The sequence below is a fragment of the Typopeltis vanoorti genome, chromosome 15 (genome assembly GCF_054136105.1).
Source record: "Typopeltis vanoorti isolate ZY-2024b chromosome 15, IOZ_Tvanoo_1.0, whole genome shotgun sequence".
NCBI lineage: Eukaryota > Metazoa > Arthropoda > Arachnida > Uropygi > Thelyphonidae > Typopeltis > Typopeltis vanoorti.
Window position 1 is genome coordinate 33765171 of NC_143563.1, and position 22368 is coordinate 33787538.

The window sequence follows — 22368 nt, forward strand, 5'->3', positions numbered from 1 at the left end:
TTTGACAGCATTATTCCCAGCACTACAGGAAAAATGGTAGTACATGGCATATATCTTTATATGAAGCACACTTTTCAAATTTATATATAAATTCAAAAATGCTGAAACAAGTTTCGGTACCCCCTTCCCTCACTGACATAATATGTCAATGATAAGTCAATTCAATAGCAAGCTTATTTTCAGAATTTTACATCTAAATAACTAAATCTAATAAATATCTAAACATCCAAACAAATAGAAAAATTCTTTAATTACTAAAAATATGGACATAAAAGAAAATTATAAGTGGACAACTTAATTCAGGAGTATAAAGTAAATATCTGTACAAAACAACATATTTAAATAAAATTTATCACTACTTTTCCCTGATGACATAACAGCATAGTCTTGAAGTACAGGGTTATTGCTTGTTCACCAAGATCATATCCAGCTCTCTAAGAAATGCTGTCTTCTTTTACCATTGATTTTATTTGCAAAGAGCAAAAAGTAATTCACTGGATGGATATTTTACAGATCATCTACTTTCAGGATAGTTCCCCAATTGGTGCATTTTGTAACCAAAGTTCATGCATAAAATGGTATAATTCATCTGACACAGACACCTATAATAAACACTAGAAATCAGTATACATACACATACATATATATACACACACACACATATATAAGTAGAAAATATTTTGCCTTGGGTATAATAAAGATATAACATTTATTATAAACACACACACACACACACATGTGTATGTGTGCGTGCGTGCGATTTATTTATTTAGAGAGTGATTGAATCGGTTTAATGACATGTTTATAATTATTAACTGACAAACACAGAGAAAAAATATAAGAGATTTAAATAAGGTTTCATACTAGTTTCATCGGAAATGCCAACTTCATCAGGTGAATACAGTATCAGGGAGTAAACAACATCTTAAAAATATATTGTACTTTAACAGACACAGAGTTTAGAACAAGTAGTAGTTGTGTTCGAAATGGAGTTCGAGCGTTAGTTCTGGCATGAAGCACTTTGATTGTGAATGATATCATGAGTACATCAAAACTGGATTACAGCGCTAAGTGAATTGGGTAGGCTGTAACTGAGATTGCTGTTTATATGGGCAGGATCGAGAGCTATTTCTTTGGATTCCAAGATACGTCTCTCTAATTCATCGGAGCATTTATGGATGTGGAAGTTAAGTTCCAGTCTATTTGATGTTGTCGCCCTTCAACATTGGTATTAGCAGAGAATAAAACATGGCTGGATGGGGCACTAGCACAGGTTCTGATGTAAGAAATGTCACGTTGATATTCTTCCAGGAGAGAGAGAGACAGACTTTTCTGTCTGGCCATAATATGGTTTACTGCAACTGCAAATGATTTTGTAGACTCCTGAGAGCTGAAGAAGGTTGCGTTTTACTTTAGGTTGACTAAGGCACTTATTAGAACAAGCAAGTGTACCTTATATATAATTGAAAACTTGATAATCATCTTAATTTATTTTATATGTGTATGTCACAATGAGAGCCTCCATAGCTCAGTTGGTATAGACAAGCCCTTTGGTTGAAAAAATCTGGGTTCAAATCCAGTCTATGATACAAGAGAGCTTCTGTAGCTCAGTCAGTATAGACGAAGCCCTTTGGTGGGAAAGACCTAGGTTAGATTCTCATCTATGATGTGAGTAACCTTTATCTGGTCTCTTTCAACTAAAGGTGAGTTAGCTGGTCTCATACGGAGGTAGAGGGTTTTTTCCATCTGGAAACTCAGGCTTTTTGTCCTATGATTTACAGTCATGAAATGCATATACACCTAATCCCTCATTAGGAGAGCTCAACCCCTCCCCCCAAGGGACAGAGAGAAACCCCATACGAATGAATAAATATGATACAAGGAACCATTATCAGATCTTTTCAATTAAATGTTGAATTAGATGGTCTCATACAGAGGTAGAGGTTTTTTCTTAGAAACTCGACTTTTTGTCCATCAGAACAGGCAAACCATTTCCATGAATACATAGTTCTACATACATAAAATACTTACCCCAAGAGTATGGGTTGAGTCAGGGGACTCAACCCATATTGAACGAATGAGAAATGGATGAGATGTCAGGACATAAGCACAGAACATTACTATGGATTCAGGTCCATAAAGGCTGATGATCATGCACTATATAGCCTCTCCCAGCCAAGACAAGTATTATTATTATTACGGGCAACTCCAAGGAGTCTACACTCATCGAGGGAGGCCCTAACATCATGTCAAGAACAACTATTCGACATTCACGCAGCATCTATCATACCTCGCCTTGAACTCATTCACGGTCATAGCACCCACAACAGACTCTGGCAGCTTATTCCACTCATTCACCACTCTCCAAGTAAAAAACCTAGCTCTAACACCCCTGCTAACCACATTCTTGCCCAGCTTCCATGTATGGCCCCCTGGTCCTCCCACCACCAGTCCTATTCTCAAAAATATCTTCTGGATTAATCTTATAGAAACCCTTCAGTAATTTGAATGTCTCAATCATATCACCCCTTTTCTGCCTATCGACCAATTTTTGCAACCAACAAATCTTCAACCTGTTCTCATAAGGTTCATTCCACAGACCTTCTATCATCTTGGTCACTCGTCTCTGGATCCTCTCCACCTCCTCCCCATTAAGAAGAAACCCTGGCGCCCATATCTGGGCGCAGTAGTCTAGATAGGGTCTTATCAAGGCTCGATACAGAGGAACAATAACTTGTTTGTCTCTGCTTGTTAAAGTATTTTTTAGAAGCCAAGTGATTTGATGAGCTGATTTAGCCACTTTTGAAATGTGCCCCCTAAACTTCAACTCCCTATCCACCAACACTCCCAAATCCCTGGCCTCATCAATCTCCTGGAGTACAGTTCCACCAATGTGATATACTGCTGCTATTCTTTTCACCCCAAAATGCATAACCTTACACTTTGCCACATTAAATTGACATCCATTTTCCCTAGCCCAGTCCTCCAAACTATCCAAATCATCCTCTAAAATTTTGACATCCTGTGCACTCACAATTGCTCTACCCAACTTTGCATCATCAGCAAACAAGTGAACACATCCTCTCAGATGCTTTCCTATATCATTGATGAAAAAATTGAAAAGTAGTGGTCCAAGAACAGAGCCCTGTGGCACACCACTAGTCACAGGCCGTCTTTTGGACTCAACTCCTGAATAAACCACTCTCTGGTATCTCTCCATCAACCACCCTCCTATCCATCTCATCAACCCTATATCCATCCCCATCTGCTCCAGTTTACTGATTAAAGTTCCATGTGGTATCCTGTCAAAGGCCTTTGCGAGGTCCAGTAGAATCACTGTAAACCCATTACAGGGATTCTACTTATCCAGTTCAGCCGTCACTGTGTTATAGAACGTGAGCAAGTTACTGAGGGATGCTCTACCCTTCACAAAACCATGTTGTCACCCATACAATATCCCATTTTCACCTATCCAATCCTGTATTCATTTCTTGACTAATTTCTCCAAGACCTTGACAACGATTCCTGATATGCTAATCGGTCAGTAATTTACAACAGCAGTCTTGGAACCTCCTTTATGCAGCGGAACTATTTTCCCCCCTTTCCACCCCCCTCAGGACTAACCCAGACCTGAGACTCAAATTAAACAAAATGGTCAAGGGTACTGAAAATTCTTTAGCCACTTCACGTACAACACGAACTAGTATACCATCCGATCCCACAGATGTATTGACATTGAGGTTATGCAATGGACTACTCACCTCCACTTCATTCACCACAATTCCCGTATAATCTACTGGTTCATTCGTTTCTGCAATGTCACCACCTGGATGATTTATTCTTGCAAAGTGCTCACTTAGTAACTCAACTATATCAACTGATTCAGTTACTTCCCTACCATCGGCATTCTTTAAAATCATTCTGCCATATACATTTTTTCTTTTACTTGCAATATATCGAAAAAACTGTTTAGGATTCTCTTTGGTCTGCATGGCCAATGTTCTTTCGTAATCCCTTTTTGCTTTTCTTACCACACTCATTACCCTTCTGGCCAGCGCTTTATACCGTTCATGTGCCTGCCGGTCACCTTTCTCCTTAAATTCCTCCCATAGTTGTTTCTTTTTTTGCAGCTCAAGCTTAATGGTGTTATTCATCCATTTAATCCCTACTTGATTTATTATTCGGACTCTAGGTATACAGTCAGCCATTGCTTCATGCAAACACTTCTTGCATCAACTTCTAGCCCTTGCAGTTGTACATGCCATGGCATTGAACTAATCAAACTCCTAAGCTTGTCATACTTACCAGCCCGATAATTCCACATGTACCCTGTCTTAATTGTAAATTCCACACCTTTAGCCACCTCCCAAGTCAAGACCCTATGATCACTCTCACCAATTGGTGGCAATGTGGTCATATTTGTTACAGCCAAATCCTCAGATGCAATTACTAGGTCAAGCACTCTCTGACCCGCTAGTATTTTCCATTACATGCTGTCGCAGATAGTTATCCCTTAATAACAGCATAAAATCCAATTCCTTCCTCCCATGTGTCCTCTCCTCACTCCAATCAATGCGACCATAGTTGAAATCTCCCATAATAATTACCCTCCTTCCACTCATTTCTTCTATTTGCTTGTGCATACTATCTCCACCATCTTTCCCATCATCACCTGGTCTATAGCAGTACCCAATTGTATATTTTGTTCTGCTAGCCACAATCTCACACCAAATGGCCTCAAATGTGCTCTTTTCTCTATCCTGCAATTCAACTTCTATTCTCCTTGGCTGCAGCTCATCAGCTATCATCAACAATACTTCTCCCCCCATTTTATTCTCCCTGTCATTCCTGAACACACTATACCCATCACATTCAACCCCACTAGCTATATCATCTACAGTCAGCCATGTTTCACTAATGCCTATAACCTGTGGTCTGGAAGTGCCAATCATGGCCCAAAATTCTTCCTTCTTGTTCCTAATACTCCTAGCATTAGTGTACATGAATTTCAGATCCCCATTAGTCTCATCCCTACCTTGATGCCTTATACTAACTATCCCAAAGTATTGCAGTTCTAAAAGCACACCTTCCCAAGAAACACAAACTAGACTTCTAAGTAGTAGATATCTTTTGTCACATGGTAAAAGCAAATACCACCGACCACTTTTGGAGATACAAAACAGACTTTACTATGTTTCATCTCTAGAGCAAGGCTCCAGGTTTCTATCCTCCCTCTTCATACAAGCAGTGTGGGTGAAGGCCTGCCTGTTAATGATCTCCACATTGTAAGTTTCTAAAAAAAATTTTTTTTTAAATTTTTAACTAGGAAGCCTCCTCCATTCAATAGTACCACTGGAAAGCAGTTTCTGCACATTAGTCGCTAGATAGTACATGGGACAGAACCTGTCATTAACTCTGCAGGAAGCTACTGATGTCCAATGAGAACCAACAGTTTGAAACGTCTGTCAGGCCAGTAAAACCTTAGTCAAAAGAATTCATAAAAAGCAAATATAGCGCAAGTCTTAAGTAGTGCAAGATTGCATTCTCATCAGTTCCCCTCAGTTTTTAAAGTTTTTAAATCTTTCAAAGTTTATATATATACATATATATATGTATGTATGTATATATACACACATTAATTTATTTATTTTGATGTGGTCACATGATTGGGTGAAGCATTATTACATGTTTTTTTTTTAATCTTTCCTCATTCTGCAATTTTGCTAAGTACTGAATATTTGGCTGAAGCACAACTAAATTTTAAACATTGCAAATTAAATTTTATAAACAAATGTTATGAACACACTCATTAAAATTTTTGTTTAATGAATGTATTAAATACACCCATTAAAGGAAAAAAAGACAAATATTTGTTTATATAATTTAATTTAGCAGGCTTTGGCATATCTTTAAGTGCATCCCTACGCTCTCCCCACCATCCCACAAGTCCTTCATCTTCACTACACATCCCTGCTCTTTACATCTCCTATTATTTTTCTTGCAACAATGATAAGCAGTACAAAAAATTCCAGTCGCTGTGGTTAAAAAAATCTACCGTAAAACACACAAAAATATTTCTAAAAATCTCAAAATTGCTACAAAAAATAAAATAAAATAAATAAAAAATACCCACCAAAAAACCAACAAAATCTCAAAATTCCATGCAGCAAAAAACCTTTCAGATGATTTTACCAACATCAGAGGTCTTAAATCTAATATTAACAAAATGCATAACAGCCAAACCTGATATGTTGTTCATCGCTGAACCAGAAGTGACATCCTTTGCAACATCTCATTCCAGCTTTCCTCATTACATCTTCCATGATGCCGTTTACAAGAAGGACATGACTTGTGCATTTGTTATGTCTCAAATTCCATGTTAAAGATTATCAGACCTGGAATACCCTTTAAATGATCAGCTTTGGTTCACGATTTCCTTCCCCCACTTTGCTGCCTTCATATGATGCTGGTACTGGTCTCCAAACTCTAACAACTTCACTATTCACTATCTATCGTAGAAAGTTGATCACATAGTTTAATTACACTAACATTGAGACTATCTTCCTCAGGGATTTCAACATCCAACCCACTAGAATTTCAGAAAATGCTCATAATTTTTTTAACACCTTTTACCTTTACTTAACCAGTTCTCCCTACAAATACATCACTGATGCCAACTCTCTTCGCAAGTCTGACCATAACCTTGTCCTTCTCCACAGACCATCCTCTCAGTCATTCTCATACTCATATCTTGTGGTACCACAATGGTGCCAATGACATGGACTGGTTATTACTAACACCATGTTCCAACATAAAAATGTGCACAAATTCACATGGAGAGAAGAGGCAAGGAATAAGAAAAGTCTCATTGACTATGTTATTGTTGATAGTGATGTTTTCTCCCTGGTGCAGGACACATTGTACAGAGGATTTGAAATCAGAAGTGATCATTATTTAGTCTTGAGTAGGATAAAATTGAATTTCATTTTGAAAAGAAGAATGTGTAAGAAAGTTTTAAAGCGAATAAAAGTTGAGCAGCTCTCAGATGTGAACTGTAAACTAAAATACACAAACATTATTCAAGAAAAAATGAAAGAGTTTGAGAAAAGGAACCAAACATTGGAGATTCAGTAGCGAGCCTTGAAGAAAACCCTGATTGATTCAGCTAGAGAGGCATGTGGTGAGGTTGTCTGTAAGGGTAGAAAATTCAGAACTCCATGGTGGATACAGGAAGTAAAAGAGGCAGTGAGGGGAAAAGAAGAAAGCACATCGAAAGTTCCTGGTGAATAAGTCAGCTTGTACTCTTAGAATACAGATACAAATGTAAAAAAAAAAGCTAAACACTGTAAAACTAGCTAAACAAAAGTCATGGGAAGACTTTAGCAAGAACATTGAAAATAAATATCAGGAAGATGGCAAAATATCCAGGCTGTTGGAAAAAAAGCTCAGAAATGGATAAAAGAATGCTGTAAAAAGAATTAAGGATGATAAAGGTGAAATTAAAACTGGAGAAAAAGATATCCTCGATGTATGGAGTAATTACTTTGAAAAATTGTTAAACGAAACAATCAGTGACAGCACAGTGGTAAAAAAACATTCAACTGGCATGCAATCAGGAACATGTATCCATACTTGAAGTAGAAAAACCCATCAGAAGCCTGAAATGTGGAAAGGCAGCTGGAATAGATGATATTCGATCTGAAATGCTCAAGTATAGAGGTATATTTGTTGGAAGTTTATACATATCTGCAAGGAGATGTGCTTTGCATTATGGGATACTAAGGAAAGTGATGAGAACTTAGTCTGCCTTTGCCACGAGTTGTCCCAGTCCTGAAGATACTTCAGGCACAAACTTTGTTTGTTTACACTTGGATCAAGGATTAAACTAAATATATATAATTTATAGTCTAACCAAGTGGAAAACAACTTCCAACGTCTTTCTCTAATCCAGAGTAATTTAATATTAAGGTGTGACACCTTTTGGCAACTGGCATATGGAAACATGAGTTCTGCATTGCTACAACCTTGGTATCACCTCTGGGTCTGGCTCCCACTGAAGAGACCTCAATAAAGATCAAAACTGGTCTGGGTAGTGACCCTTCCATATTGCATAGCATTATACATGTCTGCAAGGAGATGTGCTTTGCATTATGGGATACTAAGGAAAGTGATGAGAACTTAGTCCATATTTGCCAAAGTTGCCCTAGTCCTGAAGATACTTCAGGCACAAACTTCGTTTGCTTCCACTTGGAAAAAGGATTATACTAAATATATAATTTATATGGAGGTATAAAAGCCTTACAGGGGCTACATAGTTCAGAAGGCTGAATTACAGATGATTGGAGTAGAGCTCTCATAGTGCCCATATATAAAAAGGGAAATAAAACTGAATGTGAGAATTAAAGAGGTATATTTCTCTACTAAGTGTTCCTGGTAAGATTTATGCCAGTATTTTTTGTATATACTTGAGAAACGGTTGAGAAGGATTGTGGAAGAGAAGCTTAGTGAAGAACAAGCTGGATTCAGGCCATATCAGGACCAGATTTTCACTTTACGACAAATACCTGAGAAGTCATGGGAATATAATAAAGATCTGTATTTAAGTTTTGTAGATCTGGAAAAGACATATGACAAGGTGCCAAGAGAGAAGCTATTCAAAATTCTGCAGTTGTATGGCGTCAGTGGGACATTGTATCAAGCAATACTTAGTCTTTATTTGAGTTGCAAGTAGAATTGAAGAAAGTATAGGAAGATGGTTTAATGTCAAATCTGGTGTCAGACAAGGATGTACATTATCCCTTCTGTTATTCATTATGCATATGGATCACATTATGAAAGAAAGTGGTATTAAACCTGATATCAAAATTGGAGATGTTAATGTCAGCTCTTTGCTTTATGTGGATGATGTCAGATTTCTAAATAAATCTGCTATACGTCTGCAAGATTACCTGACTAAATTGAATAACTGTTGTAAGAGATATGGTATGAAGGTTAGCAATAACAGGAATTTGATGATGATGATCCTAGCACTCTGCTCTGATCTAATAACAGAAATTATTCTTGTGGGGAATAAAAGCACTTATCCTAATTCCAGTCCACTACAAATCCTGTATCTCCGACAATTGTACCAAAGCAATCCAAGCCAAAAATTCTGCATATGCCTAATGGCTCTAGTCAAAAACTCCAGCCTCTCACTCAACTTTACATTACAGCTCATAACAAGTGCAAAAAAACATCAACAATCCAAAGCAGACTTTGTAGAGACCAAATATACTAAGAATGTCTTCTGTGTAAATGGTAGTCAAGTCAAGCCTTTCTGTCACTCACCAAGGTATTCTTGTGGGGAATAAAAGCACTTATCCTAATTCCAGTCCACTACAAATCCTGTATCTCTGACAATTGTACCAAAGCAATCCAAGCCAAAAATTCTGCATATGCCTAATGGCTCTAGTCAAAAACTCCAGCCTCTCACTCAACTTTACATTACAGCTCATAACAAGTGCAAAAAAACATCAACAATCCAAAGCAGACTTTGTAGAGACCAAATATACTAAGAATGTCTTCTGTGTAAATGGTAGTCAAGTCAAGCCTTTCTGTCACTCACCAAGGTTGTGGGGTGCAACTTCTGCCCTTCCATATTTCCACATCTCTCTCTCTCACTCACTCACTCACACCTTGATGGTATAATGTTAATGTCTCCCAAAGATAAGGGACCTTTTTGGCATCAGTTTTTTGCCTCCAACTCTTGTATAGATGACCAAAGCAGATCTCCTCTGCTATTCCACAAACTATCTCAGTATGCTTGTTCTGAAATTTTGCTAGAAGGACATCAAAAAAATTCTCAGTAGCTTTGATACCAATAAATCTCTTGGCTCTGATAGCATTCCTCTAGTTGTATCAAACATTTGTGCTCCAGAACTCACACCCATCTTGTATCATCTGTTCAAACTGTGAAACTGTCATACTGATCTGTCCTCTATCAAACTGCTTGGAAGCAAGATTTTATCTAGCCTCTTCCCAAAAAAGGGAGATAAAAGTTAACCATCAAACTATCATCCTATTGCTCTAACCTCAATATGCTCAAAAATAATGGAAAAATGACAGTCAATTGCTTCACTACTTGAACACTCATCAATTAATTAAATTGAATTAAGAGTAAATTAATTCTAAATTTCATTCTTGGATGGACAGAATTAATTTTATGAGAAAAAAAGATCGAATTCTGGATGATTGGAGTAGAGATCTCATAATATCTATCTATAAAAAGAGGTATAAAACTGAATATAAGAATTTCCCTTTTGAGTGTTCCTGGTAAGATTTATGCAAGCATATTTGAGAAGATAAGAAAAATTGGAAGAGAAACTTGGAGAAAAACAAGCTGAGACGTTAATCTCCCATATCAAAACTGGAGATCTTAATTTCAATTCCTTACTTTATGTAGATGATGTTTATATACTCTTCTTAAATAAATCCAGTATCAGTCTACAGTATTCCTTAACTAAATAACTGCCGTAACAAATTTGGGATGACAATCGAAATAAAATGACAAAGACTACGAAGACAGGCAGGAATACTGTAAACATCACCTACATGATGAATGGGAAATATATAGAACAAGTGAACATTTCTGCTATTGTGGCATAATTTTTTTTTATGACTATTACAAATTAAATATGAAATCAGACAACAGAATAAACAAAGATGATATGGTGAGAAGCTAAATGAGTAAATTTATATAGATGAATCGAAACACAAAATTAGCTTCATTTAAATAATAATTATTTAAATGAAGATATTATGAAGGAATGTGACATAGTTAGCATTTCTGGAATGGGTGAGCAGAGCTAATCTCAGATGGTACAGTTAGTTAAACAGAATGGAAACCAGAGTATTATGTCTATAAACTGCATGTGTTCTTCTGGCTGGTTTGCCTGTTTTGCAAGAAAGTGCAAGAACTGAGCAATGAAACATACTGAATCAACTTTTCACCCTCCATTTTTTATTTTGTCTGTCTCGGTTCTCCAGAATAGCCTTCTGTACACCATTTTCTGCAATGACTTTCAGCTCTTCAAGAAAAACACTGAAAGATCTCTTCTCTCTCATCATTTGCCCATATACAGTACTATAGATTTTGTACCCTCTCACTGGAGAGTAATAAAAACTTATGGTATACATTCCATCCAACATTATGTAAGACATTTAGAATTGGAAAACTTTTTTTTTTTGGTACAATAACAAAACAATATCCCTTGGCAAGAACATTTCATCACTAGTTATCACTTCATCACTAGTTAGTAAATGGATATCGAGTTACAATCCATTTTTCTGTAATTGAGCATTGGAAACTACAATGAGAGTCTTTTGTGTGTAAAGATAAAGATTATATAATTATACCATCTGATCAAAAATATCCAAACATTCCTTCATAGTGGTGGATATGGCTGTATACATCACAACTATGGCACATGCAGATAAGAAAGCACATTGTCTCGCAATCTTCATAGACAAACGTTAACAGTAAAATGGGCTGTACTGAAGAGCTCAGTAACTTTCAACATGGTACAATCTTAGGATCCCACCTTCACAACAACTCAGTATGGGAAATTTCTGCCCTGCTGATGCTGCCCCCGATCAAATGCAAGTGGTGTCACTGTGAAGTGGAAATGCCTAGGAGCAACAATAGCACAATTGTGACTTAGTAGGCCACATAAAATCACACAGAGAAGCTGCAAATGCTGAAGCACATAGTAAAAAAAAAAAAATCGCTTGTCCTCAGTTGAAACATGCACCACTAAGTTCCAAAATGCCTTTGCAAGCAATGCCACCACCACAACTGTTTTCTGGGAGCTAAAAAACATTGGATTCTATGGCCATGCAACTGCATACAAGCCTAACATCAGGTCACTTAACATAAGCATTGGGTGAAGTGGTGTGAAGCTCATCACAATTGGTCTCTGGAGCAGTGAAAATGCATTCTCTGGAGTGATGAATCACACTTCACCATCTAGGAGTCTGATGGCAAAGTCTGGGTTTGGCAGATGACAGGAGAATACTACTTACCCAAATGTGTTGTGCCAATTATTAAATTTGATAGAGGAGGCATCATGGTTTGGACTGGGCTTCCTAGTTCCAGTGATGGGAAATCTTAAAGCCATTGATTATGATGATCAAGACCATCATTTCTCAAACTGTGGTACATGTACCACTAATGGTACATTACATTATTTTTGGTGGTACAATTTTTACACAAAATATTTAAATAAATGTTCAGAAAAATGTATTTTAATATTGTAACGAGTAGACTGTTCCAAGAATTTAGCTTGGCGAATCGAATAAAATGAACAAATAAATTTTATTGCAGTTTTATGTGAATTTTCGGATGCGAAGTCTCATTAGCATGTCATAAGGGTTTTCATATTTAATATTTATTTTGAAACAGTATTTTATGGTGGTACATATATTTTTTGATTCTTATTTAAGTGGTACAAAATTTAAAAAGTTTGAGAACCCCAGATCTAGACAATTCTGTGCTTCAACTTCATAGCAAAGTTCAGTGAAGGCTCTTTCTTATATCAACACAACAATGCCACCACCCACAAAAGTGAGGTCTGCAAGTAGTTTAATGAGATGGGTGTTGAATAACTTGACTGGCCTGCACAGAGCCTGACATTAATCCCATGAAACACATGTGGGATAAACTGGAATGCCGGCTGCAAGGCTGGCTAAATTGCCCAATATCAATGACCAACCTCACTAATGCTCTTCTGCAAGTGGGGAAGGATACTGCAGCAACATACTAAAATCTAGCAGAAAGCCTTCCCAGAAGACTGAAAGCTGTTATAGCAGCAAAGGATAGGCCAACTCCATATTAATGCCTTTTGTATTAGAGCAAGAGTCCATGCAAGGATGTATCAATTCAGAGTAACAATTTCTCAAGTACCAGAACTAAGAAATTCTTCTAATATCCGAGAACACATTTCAATTCACAATCACATCCTTATACAAATGAAGTGAACATGTAGCTTTTCATCCTCACCACACCTCATCATGTTTATATGATAGCTTTATTTTCATGTAAACATGCTAACAATTTAAGTCTTTTGATGATAGATCATTTTCATTTCCTGGTGTGAGATCAGCATCCCTGTTCAATCTGATCCTAGCCCATCCACGAGACTATACATACTATGTATACTTCCACAGCAGCTGGTTTCAACAAAGCTCTTTATATGGAAAGAAATGCATTCAAATTCCACCCAGAAAGTGAAGAACATTGATCAGAGATTTTCAATTGAAGATGATATGTGAACTGAAATCATGTAAGGTCTCTAAGTATAATGGATTATTAATACTACTGGCATTTAAAAAAAGTTGTTTATGGCAATTTTGCAAAATCACTGTACAACATTTTCAGATGGTCACTGACATTTTTTTTTCTTTTCCCTCTTTTTTGTTTTCTGGAATGTTGGTGTATATTATTTATACAAAATAATGAATATTAAAATTAAAATTAAAATGAATAATTAATTTGGTTCCTTTCAAAGAAGTCAGCTGTGTTAATATAGATTTCAGCCTAAGAAGGTAAAAAGTAAAAAAATAAAAACGTTGCTTTGTATGAACATGTCTCTCACTCAAAAAAAAAAAAAAAACCAAATCTGATATTGCTGAACAATATCAGATTTAGGAGTTTTAAATAAAATTATAAAGTTAAAAGCTGTTTTTCTTTTGTATCTCACCCAGTGAAGATATGAAAGAAAGCACCAAAATGAATGTATATCTGATATGATGAGGCAAACACATCCCCAGAAAAATTCTTAGGCCTGTGATTTATGTATATACAATAGATATCTGTAAAGCATGAAGAAGAATAGATTGCATGATTAAATAAAAGCATTTTTATTATGATTATGGCTATTTTGCCTGCTTCAGTTTAGGAGTGCCCCTGTTTAAATGTCATTGGCTATTTACTCATGGATTCTTAGGGCATTGTGAGTGTAAATGTACCAAAAAAAAGTATATGTAGCATAAGGAATAGAAATTTACACATACCTTTTTCTGGGTGTTGCAGCTTTTCCTCTTTCTGTGATGTCGAAAAACTACTGAGTGTGTGTGTGGGGTAAGCAATTTGGTAGAATTAAGTTAGAAAAACCCGGGTTTTTTTCGTAATATATATAAACATATATATTATATTATATAGGGTGGGGAAAAGGTGAAAGGGTTGAATTTTTAAAATAGGGAGGGGGAAGGGGAAAGGTGGTTGACGGGGTGCGGTCCGTTTTGACTATTTGTGGTCGTCATCTGAACACATTGGGAAAGTGGATGCTATGTCAGGTCAGGTAGGTGCTTCTGCTTTTGAAGTATTTGTGTTGTCGCCTATTGGTCGGGGTTGTGACCTCAATTTTATGTTGTGAAGCTTCCAAACCTCGGAGATTATGTAGGGCCTGTGTACGTTGATAGAGTTTGCGTCACACTTTATAGCTATTGTTTCCGATATTCTGAGCATTGTTGTTTCATTGTCTTGTCTGTCTACTATGATGGCCTTGTCGATCTGCGGGGTATGTTTTTGTTCAAGGGAGTGAACAGCTATTTCCGTTTTTCCTGTGCTTTGTATTCGATTTTTCTTTTTGATGTTACGTTTTTTTTAACATTTAAACACTAAAAAATGTAACATCAAAAAGAAAAATCGAATACAAAGCGCAGGAAAAATGGAAATAGCTGTTCACGCCCTTGAACAAAAACATACCCCGCAGATCGACAAGGCCATCATAGTAGACAGACAAGACAATGAAACAATGCTCAGAATATCGGAAACAATAGCTATAAAGTGTGACGCGACCTCTATCAACGTACACAGGCCCTACATAATCTCCGAGGTTTGGAAGCTTCACAACATAAAATTGAGGTCACAACCCCGACCAATAGGCGACAACACAAACACTTCAAAAGCAGAAGCACCTACCCGACCTGACATAGCATCCACTTTCCCAATGTGTTCAGATGACGACCACGAATAGTTGAAACGGACCGCACCCCGTCAACCACCTTTCCCCTTCCTATTTTAAAAAATCAACCCTTTCACCTTTTCCCCACCCTATATAATATAATATATATGTTTATATATATTACGAAAAAAACCCGGGTTTTTCTAACTTAATTCTACCAAATTGCCTACCCCCCCACACACTCAGTAGTTTTTCGACATCGCAGAAAGAGGAAAAGCCGCAACACCCAGAAAAAGGTATGTGTAAATTTATATTCCTTATGCTACATATACTTTTTGGTACATTTACACTCACAATGCCCTAAGAATCCATGAGCCAATGACATTTAAACAGGGGCACTCCTAAACTGAAGCAGGCAAAATAGCCGTAATTATAATAGTTTATTAAGAGGAGTAACATGGGAGTTTTCCCAGAAATAATATACATAAATAAAAGCATGTTATACAATAACATACATATGGTTTCAAAAAAAAAAAAAAACAATACTAAATAAAATGCAGGTACTTGTGTAGACCCATGTAAATAACATATGCTTACATAGAACTAAACTTCCATAAAAAAAACATCATTCTAAGTTCAATTTTCTTTGTTGACTAGAGGAACTTTTTCTAGGCCGTTTTTCAGCTGGTTCCTGAGTAAGTAAGGGTTCCCAGAAACTTGGGTTTAACCCTGCAATTCAAGAAAATCGACTGCAGAATGCACACTATTTCAAACATTATATAATATATGGTGTTAAGGACTATGAGATGGCACCAGTTGTCAGCCATGCTCTCTTTTTTCCAGATGCTTTTGGATCAATGATAGTCTTGGGCCAGCTAGCTATTAAGGAGTGGAGATAGATTGGCCATCAATCTTTAAAAACGTTAATGCTAAAATTAATGCTAAAATCTTTTCACATACTCCCCTTGGGAAATAAAAGGCAGTTAATGGATTTTTATTTATTTTAATAAAATGACAACACACAAGACAACATATTACAGAGATTAATTAAAACTAAAGCATATAAATTTCTAAAGAATGATGTAAAAAACACTTGTTTATATTAATTTACAATAAAACTTAAATGTTTCATTTCACTAATTTATTAAACATGATCATACTTTGTATGGTGTTGGATTTAAGTTTCTTTTGATATCAGAGCGTAAGGTGGCTAGGGAATCTTTAACTCTTTGTCGTATGCTATGTAAAGAAGGCATTTCTGCACATATCTGGAAAAAAAAATCATATACTACACATATTAATAATAATTATCTATACTGATGTAAATTATTTAAAATATTTCTTCAACAGTTAATTTTACTCAGAATAACCAGAGAAGCTTTTCAAAATAATGATGCCTATGTTAAAAAAAAAAAAAAAGGAGAAAGAGAATTTCTTTATTAAATTACAGAGGAATAGGAATGAAATCAATTTATCCATTGCCATAGTGGTCCTGCTTCAAACTGACTGAAAAGTTGTTAAACATTTTGGTGGGTTTCAACTAGAATCTTAATATATAGAAGTAAAAAAGTTTGCAAATTACTAAAAAATCTTTCTTCTAGTCCCAAGAAATCATTAGCAAGATCAAACCTTACTAAGCTAAACTATCTTGAAAATGTGGCATACCAAAAGTTCACAAATTCTCCCCACTTTCTATGTCTAGTACTGACAATATACATTCCCCACTTATAAAACATGCCAAACAGCAAAAATCATTCTCATCTCCTCTCAAATAAACCTACACCCATTTTTTTATATAAAAAAATTATGGCACATCATTGTTTACCAACATAGCACTAAGAGATCTTGGTCTTTATTAAGCCCCACTTCCTATCCCCTCAAAACATTTTGAATTCCAGAAATTCAGAAAATTAATTAACATCAGACCTCCATAATCAAAAGACACCATGGAAGATCCCTCACTATTTCACTCACTCACTCACACACATCACTGAACTGTGCTTAAACTCATTCACCATTTCTGCACTCACCACACTTCAAGATGGTGCATTCCTCTTACCAATCACTCTCAATGCAAAGAATCTACTCCTTAACCCTTGCTCGCACTCTCCTTTTATACACCTTCCAAGGGTGACAGCTTATTTTTGCCTCTCTCTCCATTCCATGGAAAATTTTTTTCCATATTTACAGGTTTCAATCATATTACACCTCATCCTGTTCAAGGAGATCAACAAACAGCATTCCCTCAATATGTCTTCATACCCAATATTCCAAAGGCCCACATCACCTTAGTCAACATTCTCTGGATTCACAATATATCCTTGTCCCCTTGAAAATCAGGTGACCAGATCTGCAAACAATAATTAATATATAGCCTAATCAAGGTATACAGTGGAATCATAACCTCTTTACTACATGTCAAGGTAGTTCTCATGATTGACAATTCATTGCAATGGTTAATTTTAGCAATGTAATCCCTAAACTTTAGTTCCTGTCCACTATTACCAAATCCTTAATCTCCTCCATCTCCTTTAGCATTCTTTCACCAAGCATATTATACTCTCTGCATTCCATCCTTAGCCTACTAAATTTCCAACCCTGACATTTTGCAACACTGATAGGCAGCTGCAATAATCACACAGTCTATTGGGATTCTCCCGTGGGGGCCACAGCATCTGCTATACCATGTATACTTTTCCAAAATTTATATCATTTCCATTTAAACCTCTCAATATCATTAGCACACAAGTTAAATATTGAGAACCTCCAAAAACAGATCCTGGGGCACATCGCTTGCTCATCAAGAAACTTGTTCACTCATACATAACTTGTTGATACCTGATGGCCAATCACCTATTCATCCTACTAATCTATTATCTAATTCCATCACCTCATCCTCACACGATAAGTAAGCAACTTAACATGTGTCAATCTATAAAAAGACTATGAAAAATCTAAATATATTACCTTATATGTACTCCTTTGTCAAATGCACCTGTCATCTTGTAATAAACAGAATGCTAAACAAATTCTTCCTTTAGGAAATCCATGCTGATCATCACAGAAAATCCTGCTGTTATCAATCCATTTCTGAATTCTAGTCCCTCACCAATTCTTCCACTATTTTACTGGTTTTTACCTTTAGCCACCAGTCCTGAGATACTAAGACGACATGCCATCTAATCCCACTGATGTATTTACACTGATATTTTTCAATATGCTGAACACTTCCAGTTCGACAACAATCCTCACATCAGCAACTGCAGAATCTCACCTGGATGATATGCCCTTGCAAAGTGGTCATTTAATAAGTCAACTATTTTTTCTTCTTCTGCAACCTTCCTACCATTAACAATGATTATCTTTCCATAATCATTCTTCCCTCTTACTCACTACATAGCAAAAAAAACTTTTGGATTTACTTTGGCCTGCTTAGCTAATTTATTTTCTTTCATAATCTGATTTAGTCTTTCTTACCATACTAATCACTTTTCTTGCCTGCACTTTGCACTGATCATAAGTATGATGATCACCTTTTCTTTATATTTCCTCCACATTTTCTTTTTTTGCAGCTCCTGCTTTATTTCACTACTCATCCACTTGGTTTATCCTTCTGATTGAGCATGTAGAATGATAAAGCTTCTCTCAAACAATTCCTGAACACTTCCCATGCACTACTGACATTCTTTCCTTTTAGCTTAAGTCATGGCACTGCTCCAGCATCCTTATAAGTCTGTCCTAATTACCAGCTTTGTACTTCAACAAACACTTTATGACTGAGAATTCTATATGTTTAGCACCATCCCAGAACAAGGCTGCATGGTTATTTTCCCAATCAGAGGAAGAGCGTGTCTATTGTGGTTAGTAATGTATCATCTGATTCTCTTATTAGATCCAGCATTCTCAAACCTTTAGTCCCCTTCATGATATGCTGTTTCACGTAACTGCCCCTCAGTAACTGTATACATTCCATGCACCCTTTCCTCCCTCCAATCAATGTCCCATAGTTGCAGTTTCCATAATAACTGCTCAGCCTATACTTAGTGTGCTAATCTGCCAATAGACACCCTGGCTATAGCTGCAACTAACAATATATTCTGTCTAAATGGTCTCTACCTTACACCAGATAGCCTCAAATGAATCATCTCACATCCTTCTTAACTTCTATTTTTATTAGTTTAAGAACTTAATCTATTATCAGCAATGTCCCCCCTCCTCCTCCTGTCTTATTCCCTCTATCCTCCCTGAAAATAAAATAGCACTTACATTTTATCCTTGTAGCTATATCATTTTCTGTGGTTCTTAATTTTACCATTGAAACCAGGTTTCACCGATGTCAATTTTTGGCCAAATTGAGATGACCAATATCAAAAACAGTCTGCTTTAATTGATTTGCATATACATGCATTTCAATATCCCCCTGAGCCCACAGCTGCCCTTTTGTAATGTCATTACCAACCCATTCACATTTGAAAACTATGAAACTCATTCAACATTGGATAATAATTTCTGTATGCACACTCATTTGTCCCAGCGGTGGCTGAATCCACACTTGACTGTACCTCTTCACTCACCAAGTACTTCTAATTTTCCTGATTTTGCAGCTCTGTCTTAATGAACAACACTCTCTCCAAACATCCAATTCCAAAACCAATGAACAACACTTTCTCCAAACATCCAATTCCAAAACCATTCAAATCCAGTTTATCAGGCATATACCAAGTCCTTTAATCCATCAAATTCACTCCATGTATATATAAACTACACACCAATTCTCTCTTGCATAATCTTCTCATTGACTTGTTCACAATCATGGCCCTTCTCAATTCAGTCCTATCATACTGAAGCAGCAGACACATTTTTACTTCCTCACTCTTCTTTTTCACTTCTATTAGCAACTTTTTCATATCTTCTCTCATAGCATATTTCTTAATTTCAAATCATTTGCACCTGACAAAACAATCTATTCTTTCACCTTTTCCCTCTACAAACTTACATCTTCACTAACATCCTTGATCTTCAAACCTGGGAAACATGCTTATGCTGCATGTTCATAAAAGTACACCGTTTACCATTGAATCTCTATGCCTTCTCTTTACTCCCAGTTTCTCACTCTTTCATACTTTACCCATTCATTTTATTTTCATTCTCTCCTGCTGTCGCATGTCAATCATTTTTCAAGTCACTCAAGCTCATATTGTGAAGGACTGTGCATAAGTGCCTATTTCTCTCCTCGCTATAACCTCATTATCCACATTACCTTCAGTCATTTCAATCTTACTTTTATTCATGTTGCATCTATTATCGCTTGTACATCTCCAGAGAGATGAAGATCTAATCCTACCGGAAATTTGGAAAACTTTAATCAGATCACTAAAAATCAAAGAAATGAACTTTCACGCCAATTACATTATGTCTCGTAACAAATAAATCATGTTCTCAAGACACGAGTATTGTCTCACACAGTACTAATTTTGTATGAATTAAAACTGTCAGTTACAACCTAGTCTGTTATCTTCATATCGCTTACCAATTGTATCCCTGAAGATGCCGATAGCAAAAATAGGTGAAACTAGTAGGACAATAAATATTACTCACTTGACTAATATTCCTAAAATGTGTTACAGTTTCCAATCTCCCTATTGTTTAATTCATGTATATTTCATAGTAATCTAAATAAAATGTGTTTTGATTTTTCTGTTAAAGGAGTGCTGCCTGATTGTTTATTTTTACAACTGAACTGTTCCTAAATAAATCGGACTTCTGAGCGGGAAACTAAGTGAGATGGCCAAGGCATAAAGTTAAGTAAAAGAATCGACACGACTGTTTGTGTAAGTTTTATTGAAGGAATTTGTGTGAGAGAGAGAAATCTGCCAGCCGTATTATTGAGTTTTATGCTGATTAAATGATATTAGCAGTACAGTCTAAATTAAATAAATTTTCTAGTATCTTAGGCATAAGACTCGTAGTGTGAAGGGTAGATAAACATAATATGCAGTAGAATAAGTGAGAAAGGATACGAGAGAGAAAGCACATACAGCTAATTAGAATAAAGTATAAAGATAAATATTTTAAGAATAAATATATATAAGGTATAAAAAAAAATCATCATCATCATCAAATTCCTGACATGTACCCTCAAGGGATGTACAGGATATGATAGTATTACATGAAAAATTTACATCATTACTAACTTCCTATCTATAATTTTCCTCCAAATCAGTCTGTTACTTGTCAAGACTCAAACATTATCAGATCTTATCGTCTATTTCTATCGTCTAAGGCACTATGCACCGTATCAATCCACCTATATCTTGGTATTCCTCTGGGTCGTTTTCTTGCCAACCTGGCAGAGAACACTTGTTTTGCTAATCTTTCATCGCCCATTCTATTTAAGTGATCATACCACCTGAGATTAGCTCTGCTAATGCATTCCTGGATGCTGACAATGTCAAGTTCTTTCCTAATATCCTCGTTTTTAATATGATATTGCCATTGATGCCATCTGTTTATGCCTCTAATCTTTCTCAGGACTATCTTATCTGCAGTCTCTAGTCTTTGGTCAAGTGTTTTACTTCTGACCCAGCTCTCAGATCCATAAGTTAAAACTGGTTTGAACACAGTCTTGTATAAAGCTAATTTAGTGTTCTGACTAATTTCTCTCTTATTCCATATGAATTTATTCAATTGACTTCCTACCATAACAGCTTTGTTGATGCTGTTGTCTATTTCTATATTTAATTTACCATCTTCACTAAAAATTTGCCTGAGTAGCTGAAATGTTTTACTTGTTCCACAGGTTCCCCATGCACAACACAGTTGACATTTTCAACAATTCTACCTATTTTCATTGTCTTTGTCTTTTTAATGCTGACCTTCATATCATATCTATCTATTACAACAGTTATTCAATTTAGTCAGGGAATCTTGCAAACTTCTAGCAGATTTATTTAGAGGTATAACATCGTACACATAAAACAAAGAGCTGACATTAACATCTTCAATTCTGATATCATGTTTAATACCACTTTCCTTCACAATGTGATCCATATAGATAATGAATAATAGAGGCGATAATGTACATCCTTGTCTCACAACAGATTTAACATTAAACCATCTTACTGTACTTCCTTCAATTCTAACTGCTGACTTACAACTAAAATAAAGACTAAGTATTGTTTGATATAATGTCCCATTGACAGCATATAACTGTAGCGCATTGAACAGCTTCCCTCTTGGCACCTTGTCATATGCCTTTTCCAGATCGACAAAACTTAAATACAGATCTTTGTTATATTCCCATGCTTTCTCGACTATTTGTCGTAAAGTGAAGATCTGATCCTGACAGCCTCTATTTGGCCCGAATCCAGCTTGTTCTTCCCCAAGCTTTTCTTCCACAATTCTTCTCAACCGTTTCTCAGGTATA

The 22368-nt window shown here is 36.1% G+C and overlaps 1 protein-coding gene across 2 annotated transcripts in view; it reads right to left on the minus strand.

The window, feature by feature from the left end:
* Window positions 1–229: 229 nt before the first annotated feature.
* The window catches only part of Naprt (nicotinate phosphoribosyltransferase), a 282374-nt gene continuing 260235 nt past the window's right edge, over window positions 230–22368 (minus strand). For both annotated transcript variants that reach the window (XM_090404880.1, XM_090404881.1), the window contains exons 14-15: window positions 16103–16210; window positions 230–602 (exon numbers count right to left, since the gene is read on the minus strand). In XM_090404880.1, the coding sequence (XP_090261006.1) occupies window positions 525–602; window positions 16103–16210 (186 nt within the window). In that variant the 3' untranslated portion in view covers window positions 230–524. The remainder of the gene's footprint in view (window positions 603–16102; window positions 16211–22368) is intronic.